This window comes from Hipposideros armiger, unplaced genomic scaffold (assembly GCF_001890085.2).
Source record: "Hipposideros armiger isolate ML-2016 unplaced genomic scaffold, ASM189008v1 scaffold_26, whole genome shotgun sequence".
In the NCBI taxonomy this organism is placed as follows: domain Eukaryota; kingdom Metazoa; phylum Chordata; class Mammalia; order Chiroptera; family Hipposideridae; genus Hipposideros; species Hipposideros armiger.
Window position 1 is genome coordinate 3,132,935 of NW_017731376.1, and position 16,437 is coordinate 3,149,371.

The window sequence follows — 16,437 nt, forward strand, 5'->3', positions numbered from 1 at the left end:
GGTAGTTCCATTTCCAGTTTTTTGAGATACTTCCGTACTGATTTCCATAATGGCTGCACCAATCTGCAGTCCCACCAACAGTGCACCAGGGTTCCCTTTTCTCCACAAGGGTTATTGTGTTTTAATGTAAAGTTTAGCAAAAGTTCAGTACTCTCACTTGTCTTACAATCAGGTGGAAGGAAATTAAAGTCAACATTAATCTCCCCTACTGTCCTCATGCTGGTTGTCTCTGTGGCCCTTTGAGGTCTACTCTCCCTCCTCTCGTTTCTGGGACCACGAGGCTGACACCCTATTAGCTTCCAGCAGGAGACAGGAGGCTGTGAAGAGAAAGGGATGGTTGTATTTACCCCACCAGTTTCATCCCTGCCAGACCACTGACACAATTCCCTCTTACCGTATCCTTTCACTGTGTATTTTAATTGCCTGAGATAAATTTTGGAAGGCTAATGAAAAGACTATGTTTAAAAAAAATAGAATTCATGGCCACCTGGTCCTGATTGTGTGTGTGAGTGTGTGTGTGTGTGTGTGTGTGTATGCGCACGTGCATACACACATGCAATGAAAGTAGAGTGCCTATATTTGCAATCAGTTAGAAACAGGGAAAAGAAGTATTTTTGTTTAAAAAGTAAACTTGATTTAACAGCTCCTTTATATTACATACATTTTAGGAAATCTGTCATTGAAGGCAGTGATTTAAGTGGAAAACATCGTGAAATAATCATTAAGGAGGACATCTCTCAGCCACGAGGAATTGCTGTTCATCCAATGGCCAAGTAGGTATTTATGAAATTTAGGTGCCTTTCTGCAGAGGCCATGTGATAGTTCATGTTTGAAATGCTAATGTCTAAAATTTGCCTTAAGACCTCAGTTGGTCAATGGAATCAGAAACCAAGAAAATCCACTAGATTTGTTCATATCTTCAGAAATGATGTAGCAAAGTATGTTTTCCTCATTTTTAAATGTCTTTTGATTTTATATTCTTGTATTAAAAAATTATTGTTTAGATATCCTTTCGTTTTAAGCAAATTCAATGTCTTTCTGAAAATAAATGGGCTGTAATTCACTAATCAATTAAACATAAGCCCATTAAACTATTTTCTTTCTTTCTTTAAAAATCTATATTATTGCTTTTCTGAGCAGAGGATGATATTTGGATTGTATGACTTATGGATTCTATTTAGAAAAATCATAAGATGAGTTCAAATTATAGGTCATTCCTAGATTTAAACAAGAGGAGATAGTATTCATGAAATATTAGAAGATTCTATGTTGTTAATTATAAATTAGTGATAAATGTTGGTTTAGATTCAGAAAATTAAGGAGAATCACTGATTCCTCCCTAGTTTTTAAAATAACAAGGATAAAAACCAACCCTATTTTATTTATGATGGTCTATGGGAAATAATATACTGGTAATAATTGATCATTGATTTGAACCCAGCCACATGATTAAAACAATGAGAATATAACCATCTCTAAGCAGGCCGGAGAAAAGATATTGAGCCATATGGATCTCAAAAAATGTTTCTCAGAACATTTACGAAATGTGATTTAAAGAACTTAAAATGAACCAAGTTACCCAAGCACATTGTATAAAACTGGGTAATAAATATGATCTTCCCATTATGCTGTAATTTTACGTATGTGGTGAGTTTTACATATGCATAGCAGAGGGACAAGCTAGCAAGATTTCATTGCCTTTCATAGAATATGCATTTGAATACACTTTCAATTAGTAATATACTGCAATTCTTTAAATTAATAATTCCTTTTTTAAATTAAATTTATTGGGGTGACAATGGTTAGTAAAATTACATAGGTTTCAAGTGTACAATTCTAATACATCATCTATATATCACATTGTGTGCGCTCCACAATTATTCCTTTTTTATCTAGTGATCTGAGCCTTAATTCAGCATTTCCTGTCCAAGATGCTTTACCTAGAAAGGTTTTTGCTTTTGAAAAATTATTTATGCAACAATACAGCACAATACTTTCTCCTTCTATATTCCTTAATGTATTACTATAGTTTATCCTAAAGTGATTTGCATTGATGTTTCCAATGATGAGAGAATGGAAGAATTATTTTGTGCAAATTTTATTTGTTGTATGCTTTCTTGATTGAAGGAGATTATTCTGGACTGATATGGGGATTAATCCACGAATTGAAAGTTCTTCCCTTCAAGGCATTGGCCGACTGGTTATCGCTAGCTCTGAGCTGGTCTGGCCCAGCGGAATAACGATTGATTTCTTAACTGATAAATTGTATTGGTGCGATGCCAAGCAGTCTGTGATTGAAATGGCCAATCTGGACGGTTCGAAACGCCAAAGACTTGCCCAGAACGATGTAGGTGAGGCTTTGGGATGAGTGATTTCTTTATTTTGACTGAGAATTGATGAGTGTTAAATACAAAATGTGTTTGCATGCGCATGCACCTGAGCCCCCCCGTCTCTCTCTGTCTCTCTGTCTCTGCCTCTGTCTCTGTCTCTCTCTCTCTCTCTCTCTCACACACACACACACACACACACACACACGTGCACACACACACACACACACACACACCCTTAACCATGTGGTGAGAAAGGAATAAAGACAAACAGACTGACAGACTTCCCCAAGGATTTATGATCTATGAGGATTACATTAACATTGGTATATTGGGTAAAAAATAGTGATGCATAATCATTTCTCTTTGCCAAGATCTCCCAAAATTAGGATAAAAATATTAAAATTTTAAAACTTCTTTAAGACCAAGAACTTGGTTCAGCTGTTATCATTTCTTATGTTTTAGAAAATGTCATTTTCACAACAGTGATACTATCACCTTTAAGCATTAATGAATATCTATTGATAACATGTTCAAAGATTAACATAGCTTTTTCCCACTATTATATTTTCAAATTTTACATTAGGGTATTATGCATTTTCTTAAATATCTTTAAAACACGGTAGTCTAGGCTAACTGTTAAAGTAGAAGTACAAATGGCAATGAGATTCATGACTCAGGGAATCTGCAAAGACAGCATTTGAACTGGGCCATGTGGTAAATAGATGGTGATAAAACTTTGTCATTGGAAATAAGGCTGCAAAAATTGGTCTTTGTATGTTAGTAGTGCCAAGATACGTTGATCAACTTGATTCTGAACATACTGGCGAGCCATTGCATGTTCTTGAGCAGGAAATACATATAAGATGGGTATTTCAGGGTAACAATTTAGGTAACAGTATAAGGGTTGGACTGGAATTTGGAGAGAAAGAAATCAGTTAGGAAACTGAAAAGGTTGTCCAGCTAATGAAAGCCAGAACTAGAACACTGTCATTTAACAGTGGACTGGAGGATTAGAGTATTAAAAAAATAATTTTGAATAAAAAAATTCAGAGGATATTGTAACAGATTGGATATAGAAATGAGGGCAGGAGATGTTGAAGGGGCTTCAGCGATTTGCAAACTGATTGGGAAGATGAAACATACATGGTTTCTTTCTTTTAGGAAGAAGCTAACAAACTAATAATCTGGTTACATACTGCCTAGTTTCTTTAAAAATTAAAGAGATACTTCATAAGAAATGATAAGCTGTGTACAATCATAAATTTTATTCATCCATGCACTTAACAGATATTTATTGAATCATTATAGGAAGTGGAGAAACAGCAGAGTTAGGTAAATATGATTTCTGTGAAGTCACGAGGTCTAGGTGGGGAGATACACATTACTAAAAAAATATGTCTCCCAAATAAATGTAAAATTGTAGCTTTGATATATGAGGGTATAAAGGGACTTGAAAATTTCTCACCAGAATGTAAACAAGCAATATTCTAAACCCAAAATCATAGCAGATCTATTTTTTTAACAGTTTGTACTGCTATTCTAATCTGTGACTAATACAACTTCCTATTAAAGGCCATCATCAAATAATTGGAAATTAAAATGTCTAAATAACAATTTCCATCACTGCAGTGCCATCTACAGGCATGTAAGTGGTGGCTCCTTAGATGCCAGTTCAGGATTTTTAATGTAAAAATTGAAGGAATTTATTCTTAATTTTAAATGCAAGTGTGGCTCTTCTATGACCAAAAAATAAGAACGATTGTGTCTGGTGTGGGGGATTTGTTGAGAAACTATAGCTAGTTTGGACACATGCTGGCTATCACATGGATGAATCCAGAGGACATTATACTAAGTGAAATAATCCAGTCACCGAAGATAAATATTGTATGATTCCACTTATTCGAGGAATCTAGAATAGTCAAATTCACAGAAACAAAAGGTAGAATGGGGTTTGTCAGGGATTTAGGGGAGGGGGACATGAGAAGTTGTTTAATAGATAACGAGTTTTAGTTTTACAAGATAAAAAGCTCTGGAATTTGGGTGCACAACAGCGTGAATGTACTTAACACTACTGAACTGTACACAAGATGGTCAATATTGTGTTTTTTACTAAAATAAAAAAGAAACTGACAGCTTTATTAAAAAATTTCCTTGCTGCGTTTATGGATTTAACTTGGGACAAAGGGCTAGAGACTAAAATAAGTCTTAACGGCCTTGGTCAGTTATGATGGGTGGAGACTCACTGTCACCAGGACAAGTCATTTGAGTTTGCTGCCAGGAGAGGGAGACATTTATTCTAATCCACCAAATCCACCAAATCCATTGCTCATTTGCAAAAAGACTGGCCTGGAAAATGTGACTGGAAATGATTAAAGCTTGGGCCTCTTTAACTTTAGCTTCTAACCACTTGAGATGGTCTGTTACATTTCCCGGCTTGCTAAATACTGGAATATCTTATCAGAGCCGATTCAGCGGCCTGAAGAGGTGGGTTTAGTTGAGGTGGAGTCAGAAGGGCCCACCTAGGGGCGCTTTTTTTCTGTAGCCACGAAAATGGAGGCTGCAGATAATAAAGGGCTTTCAAAAAACTTGGCTAAAAATGTAAGAGAGACAAAAAGAAGCTAGTGGGGTCAAGGGGATGAGGAAATTAAGATGGGTGAGACCTGAGGATATTTATTTAATCATCGGTTAAGGGAAAGAAGTTAGTAGAATGAAGAAAATGAAGATGTAAACGAAAGGGGTAATTCATCGAACAAGGACCTAGAGAAGGCAGGAAAGACAACACCAGGAGCACAGGCCAATGGATTAATATTAGATAAGAGGTGAGATAGGAAAGAAGGTGGCTATCCGATGCAGGGAAATGTGTTGATGGACATGGGAATTTGAGGAGCCTATTATTCGGTTACCTTAAATGTTTAAAGGTCCTTACAACATCCTGTGAATTTGGTGTACTACTTATCACTGCCATTCAAAAGACAAGGAACTGAAGGCAAAGAGGGGTAAGATAACTTACTCAAGTTTAGTCTATAAATAGTGACAGAATCACTGAACACAGAAGCATTCCCGCCTGGCCTCCTTCTGCTTGGTGCTGTCATGTCCATCATCTTGCATTCTCGTTTTCCAAATCCTGGGCTTCCCTAGGGTTTCATACCTCCAGGCTCCCTTTCTTTTTCTTTCTTTCTTTTTTTTTTTTTTGGCTGAGCCATCCTGCCTTCCGTTGGCAGCTCAGCAGCAGCTCAGTTTGGGCCTGGACTCGAACCGCTAGTTGCTCAGAGCTTGCACTCTTGAGCGAGCTCTTAACCAACTGAGCCACTCGGCCAGCCCGAGGCTTCCTTTCTAAGATGAGGTTATCCCATCGTGTAGGTTCTCCTTGATGCAGATATAGGTCATGGCTCATACCTTGCTTATTAGCAGTTATAGTAAAGAATTGATTTAGTATTGAGAGTGTGTGTGTATGTTTCAAGCCTTGTCTTTTAAAAAATAATCATGGCAAAGACAAGCTGTGTGTAATGGATTGGAACTGCTTCCAGGTCGACCATTTGCTGTGGCCGTGTTTGGGGATGACGTGTGGTTCTCTGACTGGACTGTGCCATCGGTAATAAGGGTGAACAAGAGGACTGGCCAAAATAGGGTATGTCTCCGAGGCAGCATGCTGAAGCCCTCATCACTGGTTGTAGTTCATCCATTGGCAAAACCAGGTACACTGGACATGTTACACAGTCTTTCTTTGGCTGGAATCTGCAACTATTTTAATTGTTTGATGGCAGGGGAGGAGAGAGGAGGGGGGATTTTGCAGTTCTCACTGATGGGGTAGATGTTAAGATTTCCTGAGATTTGGATTTCATTGAAACTAAGACACTCTGATAGTGAATTTGGGCTTTATTCCTCCAATCTCATTTTTTTCTCTCTCTCTTCTGAACACCTTCTACTTATCTGCTCCATTTAAAAGACTTTTGGGTTAAAAGCACTAAGGGTGTGGGTGGGGGAAGAGAAATTTAGACCCTGGAAGCTTCTATCTACACTGGGGCCTTTCTCCACCCCCAGGGAGTAAGCAAAGAAAAAGGCATCTAGTGTCCTGCAGTAACTCTTTTTCCTGAATTGCCCATTGTCAGTTTGACTGGATCATGAGTTAGGAAGTAAGAATGTCATCTGCCTAAAGTACTGGCTCTACTCAATACATGCTCATGAGGTAATGACATTCTGAGCTTACCTTAGTGGCTCCTTATAGGGACTCATCTGAAAGAGCTCTTGACATAGGCTCCATTTAGATACACAGAGTTTCTCTCCCCCAAAGATGTACACTGATTTGCACCAGTGGCGCCCTTTTGACCTCCAAGCCCATCTGTGACTGCACCTCTTCCCCCTCCTAGGAGCAGATCCCTGCTTATATCAAAATGGAGGCTGTGAACATATTTGCAAACAGAAGTTTGGAACTGCTCAGTGTTCGTGTCGTGAAGGTTTTGTGAAAGCCCCAGATGGGAAAATGTGTCTGGCTCTAAATGGCCATCAGATATCGACAGGTAATATGATAAATTATGTGGCTAAATGATCCCACCGTGGCTCAGGAATATAGTTCTATTCTGCATTGAACCCTATACTTTTGCTGATTTTTAATATTTTGTATAAATAAAAGCTCCCCTGTTTTTAGGGATGCCAAGTGTTTTTTTTTTCTTCCTCTGATCAGTTTGAGTTCCTTATTAAAGACTAAATTCAATTGACCTCCTCTAGTTGTAAAGTTAGTGCACAAAAGAGTTTTCAAAGTCCAATCCGCCAGCCCCGTATCTGCAGTGGAGTTAGCCCAACCTTAGAAATAAATGCCAGCGTTTTACCACCTCAGACAGTGTTCAGAGACATTTTGTTCACATGTCTTATGGCCTTAGTGTTAGAGGTAGTCATATACAAACCCCCTACTACATGACTGGTTTTAATATGGAAGGCAAAGTCCTTTCTAATAAATAATGTGAGACTATCAAATAAATGTGGGGAATTCAACTGGAGAAGCCTGTTATCATGTTTTTGAAAACTAACTATGGCTTTGAGGATGAGTGGATCAAGTGTTATATAAAGTCAGTAGTCCTGACTTGCTTCCCTTGAATGTGTATCTAAACAATTACGGTATATTTGGATTCATCTCTTGATATCTTTGTACCAAAGACAATTTAAATTTTATTAAGAATATTTTTAAAAAATTCATATGCATCTCATAAGTGTTGTGTAAGTTAGATGACAGATTGACAACAAATAAATGGATTAATCTATCCAGGGACTGGGATTGGGTATTTTGGATTTTCAGAACTTTCTACTAATTGTTGCTTTAGGACAACAGTTCTCAAGCTTTCTGGTTTCAGGTCCCCTTTACATTTTTAAAAATGATTGAGAACCCCAAAGAGTTTTTGTTCATGTAGGCTATAGCTATCAATATTTATGATATTAGAAATTAAAACTAAAAACTTTTAAAATTATTCCTATTAAAATTAATAATGCTCCATTATATATGAACATAATATATTTTTATGGAAATAAATGAAATAATTATATTTTCCAAAACAAAAAATACATAGTAAGAAGAATTGTGTTGGTTTACCTTTATATTTTTAATGCCTGGTTTAATAGAGGGTAGCTGGATTCTCATATCTGCTTGTATGTTAAACATATCTGTTGCCGTGTTGTTTTGGTTGAAACCTATGAAGAAAACTGGTCTCACACAGACATAGAGTTGGAAAAAGGAGGATTATTTAATAGCCTTTTCAGATGCTTGTTTTTGTATCTCTTCTTTAAATACTGTATCAGAACTAGACAATTGGTAGTTTCTTAGAGCTTAGTTGCAATGTGGAATCTGAAGCCATATTAATACACTGTTTGTCCTCTGATACATTAAAATTCAGGATCTATTTTGTACTTTGAGTGGATCTTTTACCTTGCATGATTTTGTAGCATCATGTTTTGGTCATTTGAAAATATTGATTGACTGAGTCATACAGATCTTTCAAATGTCACATTAATACACACAAAAAAAATCACATTAATTATTATCATCAAACTCATCAGAAAAGTCTTTGACTATTGGAATTTTGTTAGGTTCGTGGTAGTGGAAAAAATTTTCCAGAATTCTGGTTTTCACTCGAAAGTTCAAATTTTATCATTGGCAACAAGCATTGTGAATTGTTTTCCTTCAAGTGACAGGCCCATTTCATTCATTTTTCTAAAAAATGCTTGCCAATTTCCTAAGTGTTAATAACATAGTTTATCATTCATTCTTTTAAGTAAAAATCATGTGAAAAAAGAGACTAGCTGCAGTTCACAACTCAAAGAGCATACAAGTTCTTTTCCTTCAGTCAACCATCATAATTGATATCAGCGTTTTATGTGTTCTTCCCATTTCATTATACTATTATTAAAGAGCCAAATATTCCTTGGTTGAGATTTTAGAAAATTAATAATTCTTACTCTTAATCATGGATCTTATTAAGTGAAAGTGGAGTGTGTGTGTGTGTATGTGTGTGTGTGTGTGTGTGTGTGTATAGAACATGACCACTAGTAGAGTTTGGTGCCATGACCTTGATTCATGCTAAGGCACTGCGCCCATCATTGCGTTTGCCCATCAATATCAATGTAGACACATTTGCCTTTTGTGAAAATAGTTGTGATCGTATGGACTCCATAAAATGGGACCCCAGAGATCCATGGACCGCACTTCAAGAACACACTTGGTGTTTTAGAGGAGCCATTTCTCCTATGTCTGGGGAGTTGCATAGGTCCCAGGCCTATGTTAAATCATAGCTTGTTTATGCCCCTCCACATTTCTAAATGAGAGTAAAATCAGGCTAAAATAAGTGTTGAAAGTAGCCTAAAGAAGGAGTGTGTATGAAAGGCAGGTTGGAGAGGTCTCAGTAATTTTTTTCTTGTAATGGCAGGCTGTGATTATGAGCTGATTATATTCACAAGGATTTTGGTATTTTATTCATACTGTTTTTTGCCAGTACCTAAAAAAATCCTGTCTTCCTTTCCCACTGGCCCCCCCATCCTCAACCATCAAGTTACACAGAGTGAAGCTGGGAGGGTATGGATAGCAAGTAAGGTTTTCTCAGTTACCCTGATCATTTCCCTGAATCCTCTTACTGTCAGAATGAATCTGAACTCATAACCAACCAAGAGCTACAAATATAAATTAAATCAAACTTTTCTTGAACCATAAAAGATAAATTAACTATATCTGTTGACCTTCCATAGGTAGTGAAACAGACCTAAGTCAAGGAACGCCATCGGACATCCTATCCAGCAGTCCAGCATTAGAAGATAACAGCACAGAATCCCGACATATGCTAGTGGCCGAAATCATGGTGTCAGGTATGAATAATGAGTTCGCCAGCACAGCTTTGTCTCCAACAAGCTCCACCCTACCACTTAGAGATTCTGAATTCTCTCTCTAACTTAATGTTGGCTAAATCTACACAAAGCTATTGAAGCCAAACTTTGGACTCCAACTTTGGTTCCTTCTTCTCTTCTGAACTGTGTGCTGAGGGAGATGGCTCCATATTAGACTGGACATGAACTTGACTCACTGAGACTCTTTGGACTGAGCCTTCTTGGAAGAAATCTAACTTGGAAACAAAGGTGAAAAATAGGACAGAACAGACTGCAGTGTACCCCCCCACACACACACACACACCTAGTATTTTTGGCATTTGGCCCATCCAGCTGTACTTCCATTAGTGTGACAGAAGACAGTAATTGATAGGCAAATATAGGTTGTTTGCTTCAGCTGTTCCAGAAAGTCCAAAAACAGCAAATATTAGGCATTTTTTCCTTCAATATATGGCACGTTTATCACCCAAATGCTAAGTTATTTGTTCAGTATGTAACAACTTTAGGGAACCTAATCCTTTTATGTTCTATATTCACTCATGAGGCCAGTGGTTTTCAAACTGGGTTTAGCTCAACCCTAGGTCTTCTACAAACTCTACCCCTTCTTCCCTCTAGGTCTCTGCCCTTCCATTAGTGCAGCTATACTTTGAAACAGTGTATTTATTTGTATTTCTGAGTAAGATTTTTAACCAAGTGCCTGTAACTAAAAGGAAGTTTGAAAATTCCACAGTAGTACATTACATACACGTAACAAAGCGCTCATCCAACTTTTGTGGTCTACAGACTACTTTGACAATATACGAGTCCTGGGACCTCTTGCCCCTCCTTATAAGAACTTATCAGTGTGATTTTAGATAAGATAAAAAGAGGCGGATATTTTTAGTAATGATAATTTGTATGAAGCTCTAGAATTTACCAGGTTGATCCTATCACAACACATCACTTTACAGATTCGAAAACTGAAATTAAGGTATATTGTTAGTGACTTGGCCAAAGATTTTTGAAAATTATGACCAAATAATTAATTCATGTCAAGAAAAGAAGTACTGGAAAACGTTGTCACATTAGGAATATTATTCATTTAATGACTATTTATTTGCCCCACTCTGTGCTAAGGGCTGGGGCTACTGTGATGAGCTAAATAAAACCCCAGTCTCCAAGGTCACTGTCTGATGTGGGGACAAGCAATATTATGGAATAAAACAATATAAATAAATATTAGTATATAGAGAACCTGTCAAAGTCACTAGGGATCCCTAGATGTTCATAAAGCATAGTTTGAAAGACTAATGTTTGGGAGATTCAAAGACCAACATGAATGACAGGTAGTAAATTAGGCACATGGATGGGATGGGGGAGTGATGAAATGGCCAAAGATTTGGAATACATATATAATAGGCTGTGTTTGGCTTCGTACCTGGAGCCTATACCCTGCTTTGTGCAGAATAAACAAAATTGATTGTCGTGGTGAAAATTACCTCATCTTTTCATACCTGGATTGTATTCTATTTTGTCTTTGCCTATAAAGCAGCAGTTTTACCTGTGTTAGGCTAAGGGGTCTTATTTATATTTTGTGGTTAGATTTCATTTCAACAAAATGTCTATACTAAAAAGAGTTCGAAAACTGTCTTGGATTTTAGGTCAATATATTCTTATTCCCTAAAGACACACAGACAGATATGTAGCAAGTGGGTCTGTGTACAATATGACAAAGAGATTCAATCATAAAAAGTTTCATTGTCAAATTCATGAATAAAATAAAACATTCCTAATGTGGCCTGTTGGGCCCTGGATGAACTAGCCCTTACACACTTCACCAACCTAAATTTGTGCCCTTCTGTCCTCCACTTTCTATGGCCTGCTTCAGTTACCCTGCACTTACCTGTAACATGCAGGTGTTGTGTTCTTGGCCCAGTGCTCTTTCTAACCCCTCCAAGTCCTGCAAATTCTTCAGATCTCAGCTTCATATGCTCTTGCTCAGAAAGCCTTTCCTAGTCTCCTGACCAGGTAAGGTGAGAGCTACTCCAATTCTCTTAGAACTAGGTATTGTTTCATGATAGTGCTTATCACACCTGTACGTCAATAATTAATTATGCAAGAAAACAGAGCCCTTGTCTGTATTCTCCACCACTGTATTTTTGGCCCTCATTAGGATCTGGCATGTAGTAGGTACTTTTGAATGAAATTAATTTTACTAAAAGGTCCCAGAATTTTTTCTGGTGTGATAAGGCTAATTCTGATTCAGGATGTCACAGCATTCTTCTCTATCATCCTTATTTTGATATGTATAATATTTTATAATTCTGAAAGAATTTTTTTTTTAAATCCCTCTTTTCTTCAACAATCATGTGATGTAGGCTGGACAGAAATTGTCACCTATATTTTAGAGAAGAGGAGTGTGAAGCCCAGCATCCCTTCTTTCCAGAGCTAGTTTGTGGCAGAAAGAAGATTAGCTGTCACCCATCCCTCCAACAACTGCATATCCATGCTTTTCATGAGGCAAAGCTGCCTTGGGTTTTGCAAGTGACCAAATAAATCCTAAAACATATTCTAATTTAAGATAATTCTGCAAGTGATTTAACATGTCTTAGGGCCGGCCAAGTGGCTCCGTTGGTTAAGCGCTCGCTCAAGAGTGCAAGCTCTGAGCAACTAGTGGTTCGATTCCTGGCCCGAACTGATCTGCCGCTGAACTGCCAGCAGGTGGCAGGATGGCTCAGCTAAGAAAAATAAAATAATAAAATAAAATAAAATGTCTTGAGTAATTAGATACTGTCCACCGCACACTCTGAACAGCCTTGTGATTTGGGAGCCAGCCCTCCAATAAATGCCGAATCAAACGGGTGATCGATTAGTCTGAACTTATCCATCTCTAAGAGTCATGAGTGACAGATGACCAAGCAAACCTGAAAGGCATGCATTTCCATAACAGAAATCCCACTCAAATCACTAAGCAAATTAAACGCAGCTCCCCAATGTCTGCATTCACGTGGCACTGAGTCCTATTTAGATCATTTACCTTTCTTTAATTTATGGGAAAGTTTGAAGGGCCTCTTTGACTTTTTCTATACTCATATGAGCAAACTTACTAGTGAATAGACAGATGACAGTTTATATCCTACTGTGGTATGTCAGATCCCCCCAACTCTAAAAGAGAGGAGGCATTTGGAGAATGGAGAATGATTATATACATAAGGAGAAAAAAGAAAGAAAAAAAAACCTTGCTCATGTTTATGGCTGAGCATACAACTCTGTCCCCTGGGGCATTTGCATTTCAGTGGAGTATGAAATGAAATGATCCATTTACAGCATTTAGTTTGTATGGCTCATGATTTTGTAACAGTGCCTTGAGGTTTGCAAGTCACTGCATAAATCTTGATAATAAACATGTATTGTGACATTACAGATTCTATTATTTGAAACATAATTTTAGTTAATTGACAATAAATCTTTATGATTGAATCTCTTTTCCATGTTGGTACATAGAGCTACTTGCTATATATTATCCTGTGTGCCTGTGAGGGATAAAAATATATTGACTCCTTTTGTATGTCATAATGCTTGGAAATTCTCAAATAAGAAATAAACCTTTTGAAATTTGAGTCCATTTGCTCTTAGCAATTTTATAATTCAAATATTAAGTGCCTTTAACAATTGTAAATAAGTTCACACAGGGCTGTTTGAACTCCAAACAGTTCTTTAAAACTAAAGATTTGTTGAGTACATGTAAATGGAAACATATGGCTTGTGGATCCTTTAATACAGATATAGCTTACAAGTCAATAGTGTTTCTGTTTGGAAGTTAACCTGTCCCAAAACTTGCGAAAGGAAGTGCTGGAATGCTCCGTAATACCCAGAACATTAACGCCCCTGAGGTCTGGAAATAATCTGATGGGGTTCTCACTGTTTGCAGATGACGACGACTGTGGTCCTGTGAGATGTGGTATCCACTCTCGATGTGTTTCAGAGGGAGAAGTTGCCATGTGTCAGTGTTTGAGAGGATTTGCTGGGGATGGAAAAGTATGTTCTGGTAAGAGCAAAGGCCAACACACATAATTGTGGAAAATAGTGAACCAGAAACATTCTCTCAGACCATATGGGTTCAAAATCTCCAGAACGTATGTAATCAGCAGGATTGAATAAATTATTTGGTATTAGCTAAAAAGATTATGGATGGAATGTATAATAAACATGAAACATAGAATATGTTGTTACATTCATTACCTTGAGTTTATATTAAAATTACGTGATATAAGCAGTTGACATTAAGGAGAAGAATTTATAATTAATTTCAGAAGTGTGAATTTGAGTTTAAGTCAAATTTGTAAATTCAACAATTCCAATAAAAACAATTTTTTTTCCCCAAAAAACCTTAGGTCGTAAGTTTTAGTTTGATAAATAGGTTGTGACGGATAACTTTCTATTTTATATTGATAGCCTCAAGATTTTAAGTTAGTGATTACTATAAAAATCTCAATTCTTATGGTCTGAAACCCTGGCAAAAAGTGATTTATTTACATATACTTAGCTAATCCAACATGTGAGAAATCTGTAAAAATTTGATGAACTTTATGTCCAAGACGCAGGGTTTGCATTGCATTTGCAGTCTCTGTAAGTGGCTGAATGATCATATATACGATTATACTTATTTTTCCCTCGTTTATACCAGAATTGCTTATATATTTCACTAGTTCATCATTTGCCCACAGATATAGATGAATGTGAGATGGGTATCACAGTTTGCCTACATCCCTCCTCCAAGTGCATCAATACTGAAGGCAGCTATGTCTGCCAGTGCTCTGAAGGCTACCGAGGAGACGGGACTCACTGTCTTGGTAAGAGCACGTGTGTGAAAGTGGGTGGGTGGAGGGCAGGCCTCGGAGAATCACGAAATGCTCTGGGTGTGGTGGGCCAAGAAAAGACATGTATATTAACATGGAGTGATGTACATGTTAAAACTAAAAGAGGAGTTGTGTGACTTGTTTAAACTGATATCTTTCAGTTCTTGGTACATAGTCAAGTTTGTGCCCTTGTGTTATTCTTGCACTAGTCAGCGTCAAGACCCTGCAGAAGTTTCTTACCCCTCTGCCTTTCTAATTCTTTTCTGTGGTTGAGTGACACCAATTGTTCATCAATATTCCATACCTTGAGCCATCATGGGGGAAATTGAACCACATTTTTCTTGTCACTGAATTTGGCAATTGAGCCGGAGCCATTTGCAGAGCTGATGTAGGTTTTACTGTGTGTGTGTGTGTGTGTGTGTGTGTGTGTGTGTGTGTGTGTGTAAAGGAAAGGAGGTGTGGCTCTGTGAAAGGTCTCCTCAGGTGGCTCTTGATAAGTTCAATAGATGAAAGACTCAAGCTACTGACAAGTTAGATACAGAGAAAGAATGATTAAGACCTCTTTCATAATCACCATCCTCTGCCAAGGTCTGGGTGTGGCTTGTTGGGTGGGAGTTCACTTAGGGGATGTCTTGTCCCATTCCAGGTGTCAGTAGCATAGCATCGCCTCACAAGTGAAGACCTGCCTGAAGCTATTGTAGCCCAGCGAAGTGGTTATCTGAAGTTTTACAGGGCTTTAAAATGTCTCTGTCAGTATTTTCTTTTCCTTCTGAAAACATAAAATTCTTTTCACGGTGAGAGGCAGATGCCCTGATAAGAAACTAAAATTGGGCTGCTTTCTCCTACACGTCGAGGTTAAAGATGAAATATCAGTCATAACTACCAATTTTCTAGATCTGGTTGGTTTAAATCAGACCTTTATCAGATTAGTTTTGTGGAGTCCACAGACATCTGTAAATGCTCTTTTTAAGCACATATTTGGCTGTCAGTCAGGAAAATGTCACTGCTCTAATTAAGCAGGCTCATAGATAATTTAGACAAACGGGCTCTATATTTAATTTACTTTGAACAGAAAGAAAGGCATACTTTCTTGGATGTTTAAACTCATTAGACTCTGGATTTTCACCCTGTTACTAACCCACCTCCTCCCAGTAGCCAACATACCATGGGATATCATGACCCAGCCTGCCCCATGGAAGCACTGAGCTTGCTCCTGTCCTCTCTCTCCTTCCCTCCCTCGCCACATATATTAAAGTGTTGCTGTTATTTTTATTGTTAAGAGTAGTTGTGTTTCTTGGCCAAGAGTATATCTTTGTTTTTGTTTCTTGCAAAAGCTCTCTCTCATTCTCAAGGTGATAGTTCATAGAGATTAAAATAGGAAGTCAGTTAAAAAAAAACCAACAACTCAGTTTGAGCCATTCAGGATAGCAATTCAACATGACAAATATTTAATTGGTCTCTATTAGTGCAAAGGCACAGTACTATGAACTATAAGGAATACCCAGGTAGTGAAGGCAGTCCTTGCTTGTAAGGAGAATATGATCTAAAAGACACACAGCTGTGATGAGTGGTAAAGAACAGTATGCATCCTAAGAGGAGTAAAAACTACAGTGGAAGTTCAGAACTGGAAGAAATATTTGTTTGAGGTAGTGGGAAACACTAAATGGAGGAAGAAGTATCATTTTGGATGGACCTTGGGGCATGGGTAAATTTATATTAGGTGGAAATATGAAAGGGAAGAAAATAATCTAATTGAGCACTACAAGTAAGTGTTAGGTTGTGTGTGAGGGAAAACAGAAATTGAGGCTGGTAAGATGGTAGCTTAGTCTGTTGTATAGACTGGTGGCCTAAACAACAGACATTAGTTTTCTCACAGTTCTGGAGGCTAGATGTCCCAGATCAAGGTG

The 16,437-nt window shown here is 37.6% G+C and overlaps 1 protein-coding gene across 1 annotated transcript in view; it reads left to right on the plus strand.

The window, feature by feature from the left end:
- Positions 1-16,437, plus strand: part of EGF (epidermal growth factor) — a 55,711-nt gene that overhangs the window by 17,273 nt on the left and 22,001 nt on the right. Inside the window, exons 8-14 of the mRNA XM_019635993.1 lie at positions 669-773; positions 2,128-2,351; positions 5,858-6,025; positions 6,698-6,847; positions 9,558-9,674; positions 13,603-13,719; positions 14,399-14,524. Of these exons, the coding sequence (XP_019491538.1) occupies positions 669-773; positions 2,128-2,351; positions 5,858-6,025; positions 6,698-6,847; positions 9,558-9,674; positions 13,603-13,719; positions 14,399-14,524 (1,007 nt within the window). The remainder of the gene's footprint in view (positions 1-668; positions 774-2,127; positions 2,352-5,857; positions 6,026-6,697; positions 6,848-9,557; positions 9,675-13,602; positions 13,720-14,398; positions 14,525-16,437) is intronic.